This window comes from Tachysurus fulvidraco, chromosome 21 (assembly GCF_022655615.1).
Source record: "Tachysurus fulvidraco isolate hzauxx_2018 chromosome 21, HZAU_PFXX_2.0, whole genome shotgun sequence".
Classification (NCBI taxonomy): Eukaryota; Metazoa; Chordata; class Actinopteri; order Siluriformes; family Bagridae; genus Tachysurus; species Tachysurus fulvidraco.
Window position 1 is genome coordinate 17,372,581 of NC_062538.1, and position 20,811 is coordinate 17,393,391.

At 38.1% G+C, this 20,811-nt stretch overlaps 3 protein-coding genes across 5 annotated transcripts; 1 reads left to right on the plus strand and 2 right to left on the minus strand.

Annotated features, from left to right (window-relative positions):
- Nucleotides 1–128: 128 nt before the first annotated feature.
- On the minus strand, nt 129–7,170 carry clic3 (chloride intracellular channel 3). 2 transcript variants are annotated; one of them, XM_027142376.2, is made up of 6 exons: nt 6,612–7,170; nt 5,993–6,102; nt 4,353–4,478; nt 4,048–4,154; nt 2,457–2,632; nt 129–1,532 (listed from the first exon to the last, which is right to left on the minus strand). In XM_027142376.2, exons 1-6 carry the CDS (start codon nt 6,645–6,647, stop codon nt 1,368–1,370), a joined length of 720 nt encoding a protein of 239 aa, XP_026998177.1. In that variant the 5' UTR covers nt 6,648–7,170; the 3' UTR covers nt 129–1,367. The 2 variants fall into 2 exon arrangements, with proteins under 2 accessions (XP_026998177.1, XP_047661446.1); XM_047805490.1 differs by lacking the exon at nt 6,612–7,170 and adding an exon at nt 6,235–6,483.
- Nucleotides 7,171–8,226: 1,056 nt separating this feature from the next.
- fut7 (fucosyltransferase 7 (alpha (1,3) fucosyltransferase)) lies at nt 8,227–13,834 on the plus strand. 2 transcript variants are annotated; one of them, XM_047805489.1, is made up of 3 exons: nt 8,227–8,276; nt 10,920–10,993; nt 12,383–13,834. In XM_047805489.1, exon 3 carries the CDS (start codon nt 12,385–12,387, stop codon nt 13,417–13,419), a length of 1,035 nt encoding a protein of 344 aa, XP_047661445.1. In that variant the 5' UTR covers nt 8,227–8,276; nt 10,920–10,993; nt 12,383–12,384; the 3' UTR covers nt 13,420–13,834. The 2 variants fall into 2 exon arrangements, with proteins under 2 accessions (XP_047661445.1, XP_026998165.2); XM_027142364.2 differs by lacking the exon at nt 8,227–8,276 and having other exon boundaries at nt 10,690–10,993.
- Nucleotides 13,835–15,157: 1,323 nt separating this feature from the next.
- pou5f3 (POU domain, class 5, transcription factor 3) lies at nt 15,158–18,344 on the minus strand. The gene is given in 6 exon segments (XM_027142363.2): nt 15,158–16,016; nt 16,018–16,212; nt 16,295–16,459; nt 16,700–16,830; nt 17,020–17,131; nt 17,326–18,344. Coding segments are annotated over 6 exon segments (1,398 nt in total). The 5' UTR covers nt 18,052–18,344; the 3' UTR covers nt 15,158–15,947.
- Between the last annotated feature and the right edge of the window lie 2,467 nt (nt 18,345–20,811).

Here is a 20,811-nt window from a genome sequence, read left to right on the forward strand (position 1 = left end):
AAGTTGGTGATTTTTTTTCCCACCGTATTTTAAACCATGACAGCGTACAATCATAAGAGAAAGGTTTTCACGAATACAGGAGGGGTGTAAAAGCTTAAAGGTTTACTTTAAAAAAATTCAACACTTTCTTAAAGTTTATAATCCCTGTTTTTATTACACAAATACCAAGTTAATCAGCTTTTTGACCATAAAGAGGTAAATTACAAACAGATACAAATAAAGATTTACCAGTTAGTTCAACTGACACCATTTTAAAATTCACATTTTATTTACTCTTAAATTTGCTTCAGTGTTTTTTTTTTGTCTTACATAGAATTGAATGGCATGTGTAATATTGTTAATGAAAGAATAAAATATATATTGTTAAAAGCAACTGCCATAATAGTTTACATTGAACATTTCCCCACATCTTCTACATTCTTGATTTAGTTACAGATCTCAGATATATCTGATTGAAATTGTTCATCGTTGTTCAGTTGCTGCGTTGTCTTGAAAGATGAAGGTAGCTGTGGATCCAGTGTCTATCCTCAGAAGATACATGGAAATACGCCCTGGTTGCCTGCCCTTTAGAGTTCACATTGCATCCATTTATACGCTTATGGGTAATTTAGCAAAGCTGATCTACCTACTGGCAAAGAAAAATACTCAAGGAAACGCATCATGAATATGAGGCGAACAAGCAAAATTCCACACAGACAGTAAAATCAAACCAAGAAATCTGCAGCTGTGAGACAGCAACACTTCCTGCTGTGTCTCTGTGCCACCCAATTAATTTAATTGCTGTGTCCTAATGGTGTGCAAGTCCTGTAGTAATATCCATGAACGCTTTCTTGAAGAAAGCCTGCAGTCTAGATTAACTGAAGCAAAGTCTATTGGGTACATAAAATCACCATTAAACAACAGCTTTCTACAGCAATCTCGTCACAAAGACCAGCAGACTCCTGTAAGACACCTTCAACTTCACACTCATCACCACTTAAACCATTAAGACCATTTCCACTGTGAAAACCCATAAACATACATTTAATAGCAATTACAGGGAACCAATAGAAACCTCAAATGGTTACCATTATTTTTTCAATTTGGAAATTTTACACTGTAATTTGTACAGACAAATAATTCCACATATGCAGAAAATTCGGCCAAAAGTAATAATAACAAATAGACAAAAATGTTAATATGAAACAAAGAAGGCAGCAAATACTCACAATATGCATAATGTCTCATTTGTACAAAAAGAACCACCACCTACAAACCACAGGTTATTTGAAACCTCTAATACAGAATTTTATTTACGAGACATACGATTCAGGCTTGCCCTGAACCACTCCATTCCCAAGCCCCACCCATCCATTGCTATACTCGATCTACTTGTTGAGATATTTGGCCACCGAGTGGTAGGCCAGCAGGATCTCTACGTCATTGGGGCATGTGTAGCGGAACTCGTCCCGCTGGTAGGCTTTCTCCAGGTATTTAGTCAGACCAGTGAGGGCTGCAGGGATCCCAAAATCACGATATTTCCTACACACCACCTGAAAAGAAAGAGCAGATTAGCAATGCGTTAACATGCGTAACAACCAAAATAGGAGACAGGTGTGATGAGTTTAGTGATTTGGTCAAGTGTAGTGAGTACATTGTGATTATATAAAACATTATCAGTCAGTATACACAAACAGGATCGTTAAAACAATTATGTTTATAGTGTATATGGGCATATGCTTTTGTTTCCACCACTGCATGATGGTAACTTGTATAAGAAATACTAAACTGGTTCAACTGAATACAGCCCTGCCAAAGAGAAATAATATACAGTCATATTGAGGACAGTGGGGAATTGTCCTTTCATTTCACAAAAATCATTTGTCAAAGGTTGAAAGTGTGCTAGACAAAGGATTTTATTGTAACCATAAGATGCTTTTGGGTAAAAAAATAAACTGCCGCTCATCTGGTTTGGTTTTTGCCCAAAGCATATTGTAGTTATCGTAAAACCCTGTGTATTTATACACACTACAATATAATATTGTCTTCCAGAAGGTGTTCGTTCATATGGGAGGGGTCAAAATGCTGCCAAGTCATTTGAGGTTGCCATGCTGACTGGCTGTTCCTATTTTGCATTTATTTTGGAAGATGCCTCAAATGTTAAAATGAGGAGCTCCTACTCAAAAAATGTGAAGTTTGGAGGGGCTGTGAATAGCATCGAATGTGGCAGTGTTTGTTTAGCTAGGTAACTAGTGAGCGGAAGTCTAGGTTAAATTTCACTATAGCAACAATCTGTTGCAATTTAATTTATTACTCTTTAATTCAGTCTTAATACATTCTTGGGATAAACAGTTCATGGCTGGAGGATGTGCTCAGGGACTTGTAATAGCTTTGTAGTACTGAAAATCTAAACCCTTAAACACCAAGCTACATTTACCCAATTACAACATAATAGTAGAAGGCATAATGTTTAGAACCTTGACAATATGTAGTTTGGGGAGAAGGTTGCAGTCGGCAAGAGTGAGTGAATCTCCATCCAGGTAGGTTCGGTTGGACTGAGTCAGATTTGGGTTCTTGTCCAGCTCATATGGAAGAGGGGTGAGCAAGTACTGATCCAGCTTCATCAGGCTCTTCAGAAATTTCTTTTCCAGCACTGGAAATACGTATAAATGAGACTAATATGTATATAGATAATAACAGAAATACTAGTACAAGGAATATTAGTAAGGTTTTGGGCCACCACTAGCTGCCTTGGCATAGATTCAACAAATCTGGAACACCATTATTCCAAACTATATTCGCATTCCCAACCATTTGAAGATCCTGGTGGAGTGCTCTTTAACACACCAGTTCAAAATCTCCCCCAAAAGTGTTCTTGAGACCAATAAAGCCATAGCAGATGATTTACATTTTCATTCTTATTAAACATTACCTGCAAGATTGATACCCTTCTATCTAAGGGGACATGTGGTCCCAAACCGTGCCAGCAGAAAACCCTGCCACAGCTTAGGGGTACAGCACTGAGGCCTTTATTGTTCTCCTGATATACACAACATGCACTTTCACAGTCACCAACAGTAAGTTGCTAGATGACTCATCACATTTTGTTTTTCAAACTGTGGTTTTTGCACCTCTATACATTGTTAGATTAATGTTTTCATATTTTACAGTTTCATATTTATCACTAAGTAGTGGTAAATTTACAATTCCAGCATTTGGTAGACGCCCTTATCCAGAGTGACTTACATTAAAAATGTATTAATTTTTTTATACAATGAGCAATTGAGGGTTAAGGACCCAAAAGTGGCAGCTTGGTGGGCATTGGATTGACCTTACAACCTTCCAATTGGTAGCCTAACACCTTAACCTCTAGGCTACCACACACCCCTGTAAATTGACTGCTCACTGTCATCTGGAGAGAATATTTATTTGAACAAATAATGGTTATTAAATATGCATGTTCAACCAAAATTTACATTAGATTGGTGATTCTGACTTGTAGAATCTACACCAAGGTGCATTAAGGTGCTTTTCTGCTGCTGATGTCACTTTAACCACTGTTCCTTTTGAAACACAACCAGTTGAGCAGTCTTTGCGACCAGCTAACCTCTTAATAATCAGCCATCTTTCAAAGAAACTGATATCTTTTCTTTCATCCTGATCCAAAATTAACTGAGGTTAACTGAGGCTGCTTAGCATGTTTATATGTGCTGCAAAGCATTGTTAGATCTTAAATGCTCAAGTCTATAATGTTACACTTACAGAGTCATTTATTCTAGTTGTTTTTACAGTTCGGGACTTGTCTGTATACACACCCAGACATATTTTTCATATTATCGCTGTGAGGACCTCCCACTGACCTAGTGATAAATGCAGCTAATTAATGCTATTGCAACACCTAAACCTAACCCTAACCTTAACAAAGGGAGGTTGTATTAAGCAAAAGGAAAAGGTTTTCAAAACTGTTAGATATTACTTAAATATATTCACGTATATCCTTGGTCTACATAAAACACACACAGACACACAAAGACACACACAAATCCCGTTTGGGGGAAAAGTTCTCACTGTCATTAAGTCCAGGGTTGGGGTTTTTGATGTAAGCAGAGAACTTATGGAAGATATCATCACCAGCACTGTTTGACTCTTTATAACGACAGCACAGTTTGGGATATCTGGAATGACAAACATGCCACCATGGTTTTATCTTTTATCATAAAATCATACAATCATAAAATCTTGTTCTTGAAGCTGTTACTGTTGACATACAAAATTCTTCACGTAACACATGACATTTTGTGCGAGACCACATTTGTAAGAATGGCACCATTAAAATACAACACTTTCCCTTAATAATACATGATGAAACTCACTTTGGGGGTGCCAAAGTCTCTTCCAGATACTCTTCAATCTTGTTTGTGTCGGTGCGTACTTCTCCATTATAAAGGAGGAATGGGGGCTGAGAGCCTGGAGCAAGGTCCTTCAGAACCTCTGGAGCTCTACAGAAAAAAAGAAGCAATCATATAGTACTTGTTTCATCAGACTGAAGGCAGGTATCCCCCAGGAATAGGTATGAGTTCTTTAGTCCCTTAGTTCTTTAGTTTGAACCTTGAAAGTCACCAACGATTCTCCATATTATCGCAATATTAAATGAATCCTTTAAGAACACTGTTGGGAGGTTTATTACACAGGTATTTGTGGTCCCAGGAATATAAATAACGCAAAGGTTATTTGCAGTCCTCAAGGCACAACACACTTATTAATAAAATGTTTTACAATTATATTTGTCTGAATAAATACATATATAATAATGAATTTCCTGGTTCCCCTGTAGGAAAACTTAATAGTTCCACTTAATGATTAGAATCCTATAACTGGTTCCTTTTTAAGAGTACAAGATTACAAGTAGATTCCCATTAGGAAGCTACTACAATCAACAATCAAATGCTCTTGAGGGATTTTTTAATAGTATAAGAAGGTAAGCTAACAAATGATATTCCCATTTGGTGGTACCAACTAAATGCTAAGTTGTGTGTACCTTAAAACCTTACTTTAGAAGCACTGTACCTGAGAATGAATGTGGCTCATGGTGATCACTGAGTACATTCTTTTAAAAAAGACCAAATCAACCATCATAAAGGTTCATTGATTTGCCACACTGGGGTAACAATTTAATATTCAGTATAAGACCATACAACATAGAGTTTAATAATAGGTTCTAATAGGTTCTGTTTTAGATGTTTGGTGATCACTGGATTAAACACTTCTAGGGGAACCACTAAAGGTCACCACTTCTATATCAGGTGATCTGTGTTCCTAGAGAATACTATTTACCTGACAAGAAAATGGCTCTTGGTGATCAGTGGCTACATTATTTGAAAAAATTACATATTCTACTACTTTAGAAGTTTCTTTGTTTTTTCCGGTTGGGTGAACAGATGAAGATCTAATATAGGGCCATGCTGAGTTTCATAACAGGTTCTAAGTGAAACTTCTTTAGGGAACTTCAAAGAGCCTTTGAGGAGATTTCTGTAAAAGTGTAAAGATGAAAAAAAAAGGTGACTCTCAAGGGTACCATTCCACTGAGAGGTGTTTTTGAATCATGAGATCACATACTAATACCTTTCATCCAAGAATGAATGTGGGTTTATCTCCAGCAAGAGTTCTAGTGATCATTGGGTTCATTCTTAAGAAAGAAAAATCAAATTGTAAACTGATGAACCTAAATGAGTTCATCAGTTTGAACTCTGGGGGATCCATTTAAGGTTAAATTCCAAAGTTTCCCTTTCAGAATAGATTCCAAGTAAATGATGGTTAGAAATTTAGAACCATTTTTCAAGGAACCAGTAGACCCATCCCAAATTCTGGAGATGTACCAAGTGTAGATGTCTCTAATATTTGCAGAAACCACTTATTAAGAGGTATGTTATATTAGGGCTTGGACTAAACTTTGTAAGGTGGTAGATTATTGATAGCAGGGTTGGGTAGCTATGTTGAACACTAATGCTCTCACCTCTTCATGTCCACTGTGGTGAGAGTAAAATGAACCCCCTTAAGCCAGAGAATCATGAAGAGTCGCTGGCAGAATGGACAGTTGCCAACTCCTTCACCATCATCACTTGCCTGTGGAGAAAAAATTCTAATCTCTTAAAAAGTGGCTTCATTTGAAACCCAGATACCATAAAGCAATAGCTGGTATTTTTATAAAGCTTGAAATCATGTTTAACACTAAAATGGCTGAAGTGAGTAATAGACTTTTTGTTCTTTGTGGTCTTCTCCAGAAACTTCTTGTTCTTTGGTCTGTCTTCTCCATGGTCTGTCTTCCCCAGAAACTCCTTGTTCTTTTGTCAGTCTTCTCCAGAAACTCCTTGTTCTATGGTCTGTCTTCTCCAGAGCTTAGTCATTCCAAATATTGCTGACAAATTGTGGGATTTTGCCACAGGTTTGTCAGGAAGTGCAGCTTTTGACATCAAGTTCTTGAAAGTAAACTAATCTCAAGTCATTTTACAAAATATTATTTGTACAATTCTATCCATTCACATTATAAGCATGGTCTAAACTTCCTACAGATTTACAGTGTGCTTATTTCAACTAAAAAAATAGAAAAGTATGTCAGCAAGTCAAATTCTGACCTTGATGAAGAGTTCAATCTTTGGTGCCTCTGCCATGACTCTGGTTGTGTGTCCTCACCTCGTGTGGTCTTTCTGCTGTCAAACCTTTACTGACCAACTCAAGAGCAATGTTTACATCACTGAGTCCCAGTAGGCCCGATTATCCACTGAAGTCCAATGATTGTAGTTAAACGGTATTCCTTTAGGTTCGATCTTTATAAAAAAGCCAAAAAAAACAAACCTTTTTCCCTCTGTAATACACAGCTCTCTATCGTGCCAGTTTCAGTCTGAATCTCTTCATCGTCTGTCTCTTACCACACCCGATGAGCATTCAGAATACCTGCCCACTGGACTGACCAGTCCAACCTGTCTTTTTCTCTCATTCTCTCTCTCTAGCTCCAGTCACTGACTTGCCTTAAGACATATGACTGCTTTCCTTCTGTCTTCCTCCTCTGTCACAAAATTACCACAAAGAATGGCTCTGGTGTGTGGAGAGGAACAAATATAAAGCTTTTACAACTAATGTTTATCTTTCATTGTCTGAGCTTTGAAAACGTTTTTTTAACTGATTTGTGTTTTGTGTCTTTATGACATCTCTTATATGGAAGACATGATAATATGATAATACACAAGCCTTTGCAAAGTAGATAATTCTAGTATGGACAACATCCTGGGTAATCTGACCCCAAACTGTAGCCAAAATACAGGTCAGATTCCCAATGACATGTCATTCTGAGTTTCACTCTGTATTTCTTGAGGTAAAACTGGAAAGGAATTTGCATAAGGAGCTGTCAATGTAAACTCTTACATTAAAACAAGCTACGCCGCTGTGTAAAAGCGTGAGATCTTGCAAGGCTGTCAGTAAACTGTTACAACAGGTGGAGCAGTTTCTACATTTCTTGCAGCTGTCTCATTTGGTACACTAACTCTGGGAAATACATCAGCTAGATATAGTGACTCATTTTTTGCCATCGAGAAACCAACATACAAGTAGAAACATGTATAATTCATGCATAAGTCAAGACACTACAGATCATTAGGAAAATTTTAAAAAAAAAAGTATATCACAACATCAGTCATATGCTGATGGCATTCTTGTGAGTGTGTCTGAAGATTTTTTCTAAAATATCCTTTTATTTATGCACACAAGGCTTTGCTTAATTAAAAATGTATAAATGTACACACATTATTAAGCCACTATTCTAGTATTTGCCTATACCTTCATCTGCGATTTTAAAAGCACACCTAAAAGCCACTGACACCTCTTCCACCTTGCTCTTTAACATTCCCAATGCATCTCTTACTGTGCACACTACATTTTAATGATCTATCTATTTGATAGATTTTATAGTTATACAATATTCAGCTTTTCATTTAGTTTATTAAAATTTATTATTTTTTTATTTTTATTTGATTCGATTTTGGGTTGTGAATGTAGAAAAAAATAAACTAAAAAGTTTAATGTTTTTCTATACAAGGTTTTAAAAATACTAATACTTGACTTTACCTGTTTCCTGTTGCTCACTCATGTGATTATTCATTTACCTAAACTTCAACTAAAGCTGAAGAAGAAAAAAATCATCACAGTATATCTGTGTCTTCTCATTAACTTTAACAAATCAACCATTAATTTGACTCAGTGGTCTTCTGAAGTGTGGTTGTTTACTGCTGCTTTAACCCATCAAGGTCAGTGTTGTTTTTCTGCTTAGAATGGTAGAGCAAAGTGTTTTATGTTTTTCTTTTGAGTCACTGTTACCTCTCTGTCAGCTCTATCTGTCAAGCTTTTTCCACCCGCAGAACTAATGCCCACCAGATGAGTCATTTTCTGTCTTTTTTTTTGGTAGTTGTTTGCTTGCTTGCTTTCACAAGATTCTGAATAATTTCTAGCTAATGCTGTGTCAGAGAATCACATATCAGCAGATTCTGTAAAGTATAAACGACTTCTTATCTGTAACCAACAACCTGAGATTGAATTTTAATCTAATGCTAACAAAATGCCTGCAAGTCCTTGTGAAAAAAAATAAATAATGTACTTTAATATGATAGTCTACTTGAGTTAGATCCTGAATGATTATGGCATACTGCTTAACTTATTTCTATCTTTTTAGCTGCTTTGTGTATATTTAAGTATACTGTAGGATTTTGAAGGACTTTGTGTTAAGTCTGTGTTAAAAGGTATTTATGGTTATTTATTTATTTATTTATTTATTTATTTTATATTTATTTTTATGAAACAATGCCATAAATTAGCTTCCAGTGATATGTTGGATGTTACTTATAGTTCCATTTTTATACATAACAACAAACTTTTTGTTTTCTTTTTACCTAGATAGTCTATATATCAGTATACTGTTGGCTTGTGTATTTCCAATTGACGGTTGCATCACATGAGGCTAGAAAGAAAGGGCGTGGCCAAACCCAGGGGCGTAACGTGTGACACGTGGCCTTTATGTCATTCGAGTCGGGTGGGTTGATGATACCTGAAGATGGTTCGTTTGCTTGTGGCTGAAGTTGCAAGCATTAGCTTTTGGGTTTATTTTATTTATTTATCTTTTAATAAAACTTAATGAGGACAGGTGTACGGCAAACAATGCATAATGCTGCATGTAACCATTATGGGTTATTAGATATTAAACTGAATAAAATTAGCTCTTTGCTAAACATCAGCTAATCAGTTCCCTGATCAACAACATACTGTATCTTTTTTCTTAAAACTTTGTTCATGACAGTAGGTTATTAAGTTTCGTGGCGGATACAAAAAGGACAAGGATACATGTGTTATGAAATACAGCAATGTCTGTCATTCATCCTGTTGGGAAAAATCTTGATATGTGCTCTTATTATATGAACTATTACAATTGATGTCGTAGGACATATGGGTGTAGGCCAGATGTTGTAATAGTGTTGAGCTGTATGAGTTATATGATTATAATATAATATAATACGTATATATATATATATATATATATATATATATATATATATAAAATGTTAGACATGTGTTAACAGAGATAAGGTGGTAACCTGTCCTTTAGGAGAGAACAGAGGAACTAAGGCTTAAAAATAAAAATGCATGTGCAGGCCCAATCTGGACAAACAAAACAGACTGAGATCAAAAGTCTAGCAAACTTAAGTACACTTATACTAATCAAACTAAATGTAATCATAAGTCAAATACCACTGTGATACGTGACAGGGAAGAGTACAAGAAGTTCTCTGGAGCACATTTTTCTCCATTTTTTTAAGACACGTTAAACATCCACATTTGCACATCAGTGCCTGTACTGGGTGTTTTAGTTGCAAAACTTAAATGTAAGAAACGTATTCAATTAAATTTATGATTACAAAGAACTTTTCGAATGTGTTAAATTGATTGTATTAATATCTGAACTGAATTTTTGAAGTGGTTCATTAAAACGAACTGTCCGAAAGAACCGGTTCGCGAAAAAGAACCGAACTTCCCATCACTATTTCTAGATACACTAATTAATTCGGTTCGGGAGAAGAGATAAAAGCCCGCCCACACTGACAATTGATTGGTTGACTTACCGAAACAGGCAAATCAGGATGCTCTCTGTCTTTCATGCGCTTAATGAGGCACACACACTCAAGGTCTCTCGCTCTCTCTCCCTCTCTGCCGTGACATTACGAGAATTAGCACTAAAATAAATAAATAAATAAACAGCGAAACACACTGCTTTTGTCTTAATCACTAAAGTATTTGATTTATTCAAGTATTAAAACAACAACAACAACAAAAAAACAGCGAAACACACTGCTTTTGTCTTAATCACTAAAGTATTTGATTTATTCAAGTATTAAAAAACAAAAAACAAAAAAAACAGCGAAACACACTGCTTATGTCTTAATCACTAAAGTATTTGATTTATTCAAATATTTTAAAAAAAATCATATCTTTCATCATCATATCAAATCATACTTTATGCTCAAATCATCGTATCCTATTTAAATATTTATATTAAAATATAGTTAAGAGAAGTTAGTCAGTCCTGTTGGTTTTATTCTAACATAGAGCATGCTTCCTAAACCCAAAAACCTTGATTATCACAGCACTACAGAGCAGAAATGAGAAAGATCCAAAACGCAGCATTCTTAAAAGAACCTCAGGGGATTAAAAAAATCACTACAATCTAGTTTGAATGTCTCTCTCTCTCTTTCTCTGAGAATGGCTGAGAAGGGGAGGAGAACATGGGAAAGACAGCGTGAAATACTGTGACAACAGGAAACGCTTGCTTCTCTGTATTTGCCTGCTGTATGTGTGACAGCTCTTTTCTCCACTTTGTTTCCACATGACACTGATGCATTCAGACTACTGCACTGTTTAGTTCAGCATTCAGAGCCTCATGCAGCATCTTCACAGAGAAACCCACCGACTCGACCAGGTAAGTAGACGTTTGGTTTTAATCTTTAATTTCAGCTTCCTTTTGCAAGCCACATTTTAACAACAATACTTTTATTTAGTCTTTAGACACTGCTTTGAATTATTCAGTGTGTCAAACTTCAGGAGATTATCGAAAGAATACCTGTTTCATTTGTCAAACCATTCTGATCAAAAGGTTTAAAACACAAAAGTGTTTTTATATATATATATAATTTATTTATTTATGTATTTTTACTGACAAATTTTTTTTTTTACTTTTGTGCAGTCATATGTGTAGCTCATGGACTAACAAAGACCATTTTGTAGTGTTTGTGTAGTGCGGAGTGTAGTATTTGTGTAGGTCTTTCACTGTCGCCTGGGAGTTTTTGTTAATATTTCCATGAGCATAAAAAAAAATTCCTGGTGTAACAGTTTCTTCCCACAAGCCATCAGACTTCTCAATAACTGAACTGTACTATACTGAGCACAACATACACACACATCATCTGTATGGACTGCATAGACCCTCACAAAACACAAACACTGTTTTGCACACTTTTCTGCTGTTTTTGCACATCCTGTCCAACATTTCAGCTGTTTTTGCAAATATTGTACAATGTCTCAGCCATTATGCACATACTATACAATATTTCAGTCATTTGCTGTTTTTTGCACAACTCTATATATTATCCAAAGGACCTGCTGCTAAGAAGCTGTGTTCATTCTAATGTTACTGCACAAAATATTGTTTGAACATTCAGTATTTACACTGGTCAGTCGGCTCTGTTTCTGTTTCTGTTTATTGTCTTTTGTGTATTGCATTTTTTGTACTTTTTGTATTGTCTTGTAACTTAATGTCTGCACTGTTTTTTTGTCCTGCACTGTCTTTTGCCCTGCACTGTCTTGTTTGTCTTGTCCTGCACTGTTTGCACCAGGTTGCACAGTTGCACTTTATGTGGCTAAGACTACTTACATGTCCTTAGCACTGTCTTTGTTTTATGTAGCACCTTGATCCTGGAGAAACGTTGTCTCATTTCACTGTGTACTGCAACAGCTATATATGGTTGAAATGACATTAAAAGCTTCTTGACTTGACTTGCAGACCGTGCAAAGTTTGGTTTCAAATCCATATTCTGATGTTTGGTAGATATTTAAAGTATTGAATAAATATAAATGCTACTGTTATGTTGCACCTTGTCTATATATGATAATATGTGTCATATATAACGAGTCACCTGTTTTGATGGACACTGCTAACCACACAGTGCTTACAACAGGAAATTCTTGAAATGACAGTCAAAACCACAAGCTGCTATTCAAAGAGAATTGACAAATTCCAGACAAAAATAAAAAAAAACATACCAAGGCCTGTTTCCATATCTAAATATCAATCTCTATCACTCTCTTTCAGGTATGTCATTGAACACAAGGTTCAACAAAAAGCACTTGCTGCTAGTCCTTGTTCTTTGCTGCACCCTTATGGGCTTGCAGAAGATGGCTATGTTTCCTCTTCGGGGAACTGAAATGAAAGCCAACATTACCATTCTGCTGTGGTATTGGCCTTTCAATGTTCCCTACAGACTTGAAGATGACGTATGCCTGAAAAATTACAGCATCTCTGGTTGTCGCCTGGTGGATAGTCGCACACTCTTTTCCACCGCTGACATTGTCGTCTTCCATCATCGTGAGCTACAGTCGGGCAGTCAGAAGCTTCCGCTCCATCGCCCTCGGCCGGTTCACCAGAGATGGCTCTGGTTGTCTCTGGAAGCACCAATAAACAATGGGGATGTAAGCCAATATGCCGGGTTGTTTGACTTGACCATGTCATATCATCCTGATGCAGATATTATGGTACCATACGGGAGGATCGATGAAAAAGTTGGTGGGACTGATGGGACTTTTGTCATTCCAGAGAATAAAACCCATCTGGTGTGTTGGGTAGTGAGTAACTACAATAACCGTCACAAGAGATCCAGTGTGTACAATGAACTTAGTAAGTTCATCTCTGTGCAGATGTATGGCCACGCTGTGAAAAAACCAGTGAGTCAAGATGCACTGCTGCCTACAATTTCCCGTTGTTATTTTTATCTTGCTTTTGAGAACACAGAGGCCCCACACTACATCACTGAGAAGTTGTGGCGAAATGCTTTCATGGCTGGCACCGTGCCTGTAGTGTTGGGCCCGCCGAGAAGCCATTACGAAGCTGTTGCACCACCACATTCATTCATCCACGTGGATGATTTTGATTCCATAGCCAGCCTGGCCAAATACCTAAAAGAATTAGCTGGAAATGTGAAACTCTACAAGTCTTACTTCTCCTGGCATGAAAATTATACAGTGAAACTTTACACAGATTGGAGAGAGAGGCTTTGTACCATTTGCCGAGTTTATGACAAACTTCCTTATCGCAAGATATACCAAAACCTTGGGGAATGGCCACAAGAATAGCAGTCACCATGTTATCCATAATAGTTATTTTGCAAAGCAGGGGAAGCTGTAAAATTTCTAGTAAGAATAAAAGCCTTTGCATGAGAGAAATTGTTGTACTGACTGAAACCACAAGCTCCAGTTCCGCTTCCTACTTTTTTACATGCAAACACCTGGAAGTGGTTTCCACAGGATGTACCAGTTAAAATCAGCCATAAACAAAGTAGATTATCTCTGCCTGGTGATGAATTCGATCATTAGCACCAAGTATTTTTTGATACTCATTATACATGATACAGAAAGACTTCTTTAACCCTCCTGCAGACCTCGTCTGAATTCCTATGCAAATTAGGAGCGCCAAGTCAACTTGACCTTGTCTGTTTTGACTGCTTATAAAAAATGAAGTAGCATATATGATAGCCTTTTTTTCAACTTCTTTCATCTAACTTATATATATATATAACTAATATTTTGCAAAAAAAAAAAATAATATTTGGTATAATACACCTCATTAATATGCAAAATGCCTCATTTTCTAGTAAAAAAAAAAAAACAGAAATTTTGAATTATTTTCACTCTAGAGGCACAAAAGTTAATGCACAATTACAGGCTGGTATATTTCGAAGCCAGGAGATTTTAAATGTCATTAAATAATAAAACCTGTTTTTTTCCTGGTCAAATTGACTTGAATGCTTATAAATCAAAAATTCTACAATGATCACCATCCTGTGTGATCAGCTTACATTTGTGAACATTTTACAGTTGTTATATCTATTATTGCTGTTATGATCTGTTATATTATTGCCTACCAGATGTCATCTGATCACCCAAAAACGGGCTATATACACACACACATACACACCACTCAAAAACATAAATGGCATAATTTGATTTGAATATGAAAACACAACGTGTGTGTGTGTGTGTAAAGCTTGTTGGTAGAAGAAGAAGAGAAGATATTGTCCCCAGCTGGACAAATGTATATAACAAATGTGAAATAGTAGCTTTTGTTTTGTCTGGAGGCCTAATGAATTGCAATGCCCAATGCTTGTGTGTAGCATAATTTCGGTAGATCATATCTTGCACTCTGCTAAGCAAAGGCATATCAAAAGTGTGAAGTATTTACAAATGTGTAGCTTTTTTTTCTGGAGACCTAATGAAATGCAATGCCCAATTTGTGTGTGTGTGTGAAATGTTTACAAATGTGTAGCTTTTGTTTTGTCTGGAGGCCAACTGAAATGCAATTCCCAATACTTTGAACAGTGTTTGTGTGAGTGTGTGGTGTGAGTGTGTTTACGTTGTTAATGCCACTGAGAGGCTGAAGCAGGAACTCAATGCATTTGCTATGCATATGAAGGATCAGTGAGGCAAACAGCTGTTAATTGTCACCTTTTTATTGCACAGACATATTTCTTCTATAAAGTTGTATATGTGTGTATATGTTCAACAAAGAATACATCGTCCTGACTCACCCCCTCTCTCCACCACTAAGTGAACAGGTGACTAATATTCCTATTCCCAGGTAATCACGTGACATTCATTTAACTCTTTCATGTCCCTTTCAGTGTGTTTTGGGTGCGTGTGTTAGTGGACATTTTGTGTGTGCATTTTTATGTCTATGTATGTTACTTTTGCCCTTTTCAGCACAATGGTGGCCTATTGCCCCACTAAATGTGGCAGAGTCAAACCCCAGGTCTGCACAAGGGTTAAAACCATGTTATTTAGATAAATATAATTTTCTGTAAAGACAACACAAGACTTGAAGTATCAAAGGATGTGTTTTAATTGCTACTGCTCGAAGTGTGGAAAATGTGTTTGTCAATTTTCAGGAAAGCCATCACTGTTAAATTGTCAATAAATTATCGAATTTCACATCATTTACAGGGTTGTACACAAGAGTATTCGAGATGTGAGACGTAAATAAGGCACATAAGTCAATAAAACATTCAAATCACAAACTGTTCATTGTGTGCGTGTATCAAATCCAGCCTTAGGGAAGCAGTGTTTAATGCTCTTTCAAAGGCCAAATTCATGCTTACTGACGGACACAAAATCGGTCACATTTCCATATGTAGATCAACAGGAGCCAGAATAAAAGAAATCAAAACCTTTGACCAATATCATGGATTATTCATATCACAAAAAAGTTAAAAAGTTCATCTAAAAATATAAAGGGGATGAATATATACAGATCAATGGAATTTTTGAAGGGAAGAGGTGCACATTTAAAAACAATTCTAAAAAAAAAAAAAAACATCATGTTTTAATACAAAGCCATGACTTGTGCAAATGCATTTGATCACCAAGTAGTTTTCATTCCAAACCCCTCTGATCTGAGGAGTACATTATATGCTGACAAACAGCATTTATTCCTGAACCAGAATGGCTCAGATTTCAAGCATGTAGCATGAGAAACCAAGTTTGCAGCATTGTTTAAAGAGGAACAGTCTATTTTGCCTAGAGAATTTGAGCAATATTCAACATCCCTTATTGTGGTATTGCCTCATGCCCTAATATTGGTAAGGAGGGGTAAAGGCTAGACAGTCAGCTTAGCTTGAGAGAAGACCCATTACTCCAGGATGCAGGGCCTGTTTGACATCCAGTTGATGAAGAGGCATACAACATGTACAGTGTTGGCATGCTGCCAGCGTGACCGGCTCCTGGGTAACCCTGATTCGAGTGGGAGGTGCCACCAATATGTGGAGGTGGTGTTGGGCTTTGATCGTAATACTGACCCTCGGGACCCTCCTCGTCGAATGGCAGCGCCAGTCGCTTGCCTTTCTGTCTACGGTTACAGAACCACACACGCACCACCTGAAATAAACAAGCCAGGTCACAAAAGGAGCACAGGCAAAACAATGAAAACTATGAAACGTTAACAAACAGGTTCACGTACGTCTCTTTCCAAGCCGAGATCATCAGATATGTGGGTTATTTCCAGGGTGTTGGGCTTGGGACACTTGAGAAAGTAAGACTCGAGGGCAGTGCGGACCGAACCCTCCAAGCTGGTCCTCCTCTTTCTTTTTCTTGTGTCAACGAAAACCCGCTCAACTTTGTACATCTGTAGAAATGATCCAGGTTATTGCTCACTATAGAAGCAGCTGAAAGCTGTTAAGTTTTAGCTGTTTCTTAATCATGGTCTTAAAGTTCTTCTGCCCAGCACATTAGCATATTGGGCTGTTAACTCAAGTGTTATGTGGATAGGTGAACAATGCATAGCAAGGGGTACTAACGAGCACTAGAACCAATAAAATATCTACTTTAGAGGAAAAACGTACTGGATTGAAAAGGGCCTACTTACATCTTGGGGGTTTTCTGAAGTTTCTGCCTCATTCAGCCATTTCTGGAGCAGCGGCTTAAGCTTGCACATGTTCTTAAAACTGAGCTGAAGCGCTTCAAAGCGACAGATGGTTGTCTGACTGAACATCTTCCCTGCACACAATGAGGGAACATTTACATGTAAACTACAGTGACTTGTACAGTGCATTCCTGTTGCAAGAAAATGAGTAAACTTTCTGATGATTTAGGACTTCTAGGAATTTTCTTGCAAAGGTTACTCAATCATTTGCAAAGGAACGTTAAATACTAGTGAATTCTAAAGTGCAGCACACCATCACTCACCATAGAGATTCCCAAGCGCAAGTCCGACATCCGCTTGTGTAAAGCCGAGTGTGATGCGCTTGTGCTTCAGCTCCTTAGCAAACTGCTCCAGATCCTCTGTGGTCAAATTCTCCTGAAAGTAAAACATTGATGCATTTGTTTAAAAATATGTACACTTTTTTTAATCATAAGAAATGGAGAAAAAATTCTATATAAAATATATTTGTAAGTCAGTCAAGATGGATGCATTTAAGAAAGGATGCGTAAATGTGACCAATAAAACAGTGGATTGACTTCAGTGTCATCTCTTTTTAACAAAGGACGCACCTCTTCCTCGGAGTCGCTGCAGCCGCCGCTGGAGGAGCCGCTGCTGCGGGCGCTGTTCTGCACCTGGGTGGCGGCGGTAACCTGCGCGGCGGCTCCGCTGTAAAAGCCCGGACTGCCGAAGCCGTTCCCAGGTGGAGACGGTGACAAAGACGGGGAGGATGTAGACGGGGTCGGTGGGGCTTGGGACACAGTGTTCGGAGCTGCGATGTGAGAGAGACCAGGCCAAAAAGACGGAGTCCAGGGGGCAGAAGTAGGATAATACACCCCGGCGGGCACGGAGGTCGCCGGCCCGAGAAACTGTTTATTCTCAGCTCCGCCGTACTCTTCAATCCCGTCTTTCTCGGTCTTAACCTCGGGCATTTTAATTTGCTCCCGGGTCTCAGCGATAGGAGGGCTCAGGTTAGAGGGCTGTGTGGCTGCAGTGGCCCCTGCCACCTGCCCCGTGTACTCGGTGGCCGTAAACGGGTACCAGTGCTTGGGCTGAGTAAAGTCGCCCACCTGCGCGTCGTTGTGCCTAAAATCTCCTCCGACCGGCGGGAAAGAGAAAAAGGTCTGAGCAGCATTGATACCGTTGAAGGGCGGCTTGCTGAACAGAAGCCCTGGGTCTTGGAGCACGTTGTGCGGAAACTGCAGGCCTTCATGTCCCGGCGCTGAAGAGTACGAGGACATCGGCCTGGAGAGCTCGTATGCCCGGTCTTCTGGAGGACTCTCTGGGCGATCAGACATCCTCCTAAATCAAACAATCCCACCACAACGAAAAAAAACAATCAAACGTCCCCAAAGAGCTGATCTTATGTAGCGGTGTTAAACAGGCCCATGCTAATAATTAAAGTTTAAAACAAACAATTTGCCGTGTTCTAGACTGCGTGAAAATGTGAACAGCCCTCGTTTAATGCCATCAATTCAGTTCTTCCAGCATGTCATAAACACCCTCGCATGAAAAGGGCAAACTCCTGAATGTGGAACTGCACTCAGGTTTTCCTAATCAATCCATGTTGGAGGCAGGAGTGTTAATGATCTAACCTCCCATTGGTCACCACACACAATGGGGCTCAGCTGATGGGGTATTTGTGAATGAACTTGATTTCTGTGGACGAAATTTAAATGCCTCCTCATTGGCCACATTTAGGGTGCACTACATAGGGTGCACTAGCCATTCTTTTATTTCTTGTTGATGAACGTGATTAATGTGTATGGAGCTTTGTACATCATTATGATTTAATAGGACATGTATTAATAATTTGGAAAAACAAAAATAAATTAAAAAATCTCATATAACGCGTTATGGAAAATAAATGAGATTCATTCAAAGGTTTTCTAACCCATGACCTCTGTGTCCATGTTGCATTAATTCACCCATATGCACTGTATTTCTAATGCAAACTAGTTAACGTGTTTAACACGCACGACACGAGACTTTGTTTTAATAATTTCCACGTAATTAGCCGTCCTTCATATTGAAATTTTGCATCCATTGGAAAAGAAGTTACAGTGATTGGAGTGAAGATTACTTGTAAAAATCATTTTCTGGTTTCATGCTAAGGATTTTTAGGGCTTTACAAAGTGACCACAAATAAAATGTGTGTTTTTCGACCTGTTTTTCGAAGTGGAAAACGTATGAAACAAAATTTAGCAACAACAAAAATCCCTAAAACACATTGGTTTTTAATTCAGAATCTGCATGTAACCCCCCCAATCATATATATATATATATATATATATATATATATATATATATATATATATATATATGTATATATATATATGTTACATGCAGATTGAGTTAAAATATAATAATAATAAATAAATAATTTCTCTAGTAATTCTTATTTCCTTTTATTTTAAGGTATTTACATAAACATTACTACAAGTTTTAACCACCTATAACATCACGAGACGTTGTAAATTTCGGTGATTATTTCTAATCACATTTCAAAACAAATAGTTGTGTATAAACGGTGTCTCCGTCTTCTGAAGTACTTTGAAGGACGACAGCAATAGATAAAAAGGTGAAATGTTTGTCTTTCAGCTCGGGCTGATGGAGTGTGGGGTCTCACACTGAAACACAACAAATCGCCTTGTTATCCATCGACATTATTCAGGAAAACAACTTCATATCAGAGAGAAACGAGACATCAAAAAAACTTTACGCTTCCTTTACGTGTCTTTCCCTGAAAAAACAAATATATATTAATATATATTAAAAATAAAACCCAATATTTCTGTGTTTAATGCGCATTTTGTGAAGGTCGGCAGGAGAAGGGGGAAAGATAGGGGGGCAGAGAAAGGGGAAAAGAGAGAGAGACAGAGAGAGGGGGAGAGAGGGGAAGAGAGGGGAAGAGAGAATATGAATGGGGCAGAGAGAGAGAGAGAGAGAGAGAGAGAGAGAGAGAGAGAGAGAGAGAGAGAGAGAGAGAGAATGAATGGGGCAGAGAGGCAGGAAGCCGCGCCACGGGGTCGTTGTGGGGGGTGCGGTGGTGCGGGGGTTTCTGCCTAAAGCCCGGGGCGCCCCGCAGGTTCATGGTACAGATCTGCGATGGGCGGCCATTAGCTGCTTTTCAGCGCCAACAATAAAGCCGCTAGCCTTTGATTTCGATCCCCCCCACCCCACCCCCAATCGAAACAAACACCAGCTACAAATTTCACTCTTAAGCACAATTGAAAGAAAGTGTAAAGTTCACAATAAAGGGTGCCAAAACTTTGGCATGCACATGTACACTCAAAGGGTGCCTTGAATATATTTTGTGTTTCCACCACGCAGCAAGATCAATTCCACCACCATCACCAACCAAACAATCCTCAAACAATCCACCCCCTGCCTTCAAACAACCTTCAGCATACCAAGAACTATAGGCCGCAAGTAATGCTTCCATGTCTCCTGCTCGGAAAGAGCACCCAGGAGGCCTCCCAGGGCAAGTCAAAGATTTAAATGACATCAAACCACTGCTGCAGGCATTGTAGTGGCCCATGGACTTGGGTGGATTGTCATGCAAAGTGCAGACAGCAGAAGAGAAAGTGGAGCAAGTGGAGCTTCAGAAGACCATCAGCAAGAGCAAGAAGCACCCAGGGCTCCAGCAAGGGGGTGATTGAGGATTAGACCTCCAAAGCACCCAGATGGCTTTTTTTCCCCATCCTCAGATCTCATCTTTTAAACTCTATCTGAAAAGAGAATAGAATGTTCCAGTCACCCACAACACAAAGGATTCACAGTAACACAACAGTGGAATGCTGCAACATGATGACAGCTGTTTCCAATTATATTAACACGCTCAGAGAACATTACATCAACATGTGGAAGAAAGCCCCACCCAAAAATATAATGCAGCTCAAAAGCCAGCTTTTAGTAAACATCTGGGCTGAATGTATTGTTAACTTGTTATTTTATCTTGATCATTAATCAGGTGAAACACACATTCAGGGGAAGCATACAATCTGTTATTAATACATGTTGATGCTGATGCTTTGTTATTAATACATGTTGATGCT

Bases quoted from the DNA above. Each gene is read 5' to 3' on its own strand.
- fut7 (XM_047805489.1), top strand. From the start codon at position 12,385: ATGTCATTGAACACAAGGTTCAACAAAAAGCACTTGCTGCTAGTCCTT.
- clic3 (XM_027142376.2), bottom strand. From the start codon at position 6,647: ATGGCAGAGGCACCAAAGATTGAACTCTTCATCAAG. The intron at 4,479-5,992 runs GTGAGAGCATTA...TTTTTTCTGTAG, and splicing joins ACCACAGTGGACATGAAGAG to AGCTCCAGAGGTTCTGAAGG. The intron at 1,533-2,456 runs GTTCTAAACATT...CTTTCTTTTCAG, and splicing joins CCAAACTACATATTGTCAAG to GTGGTGTGTAGGAAATATCG.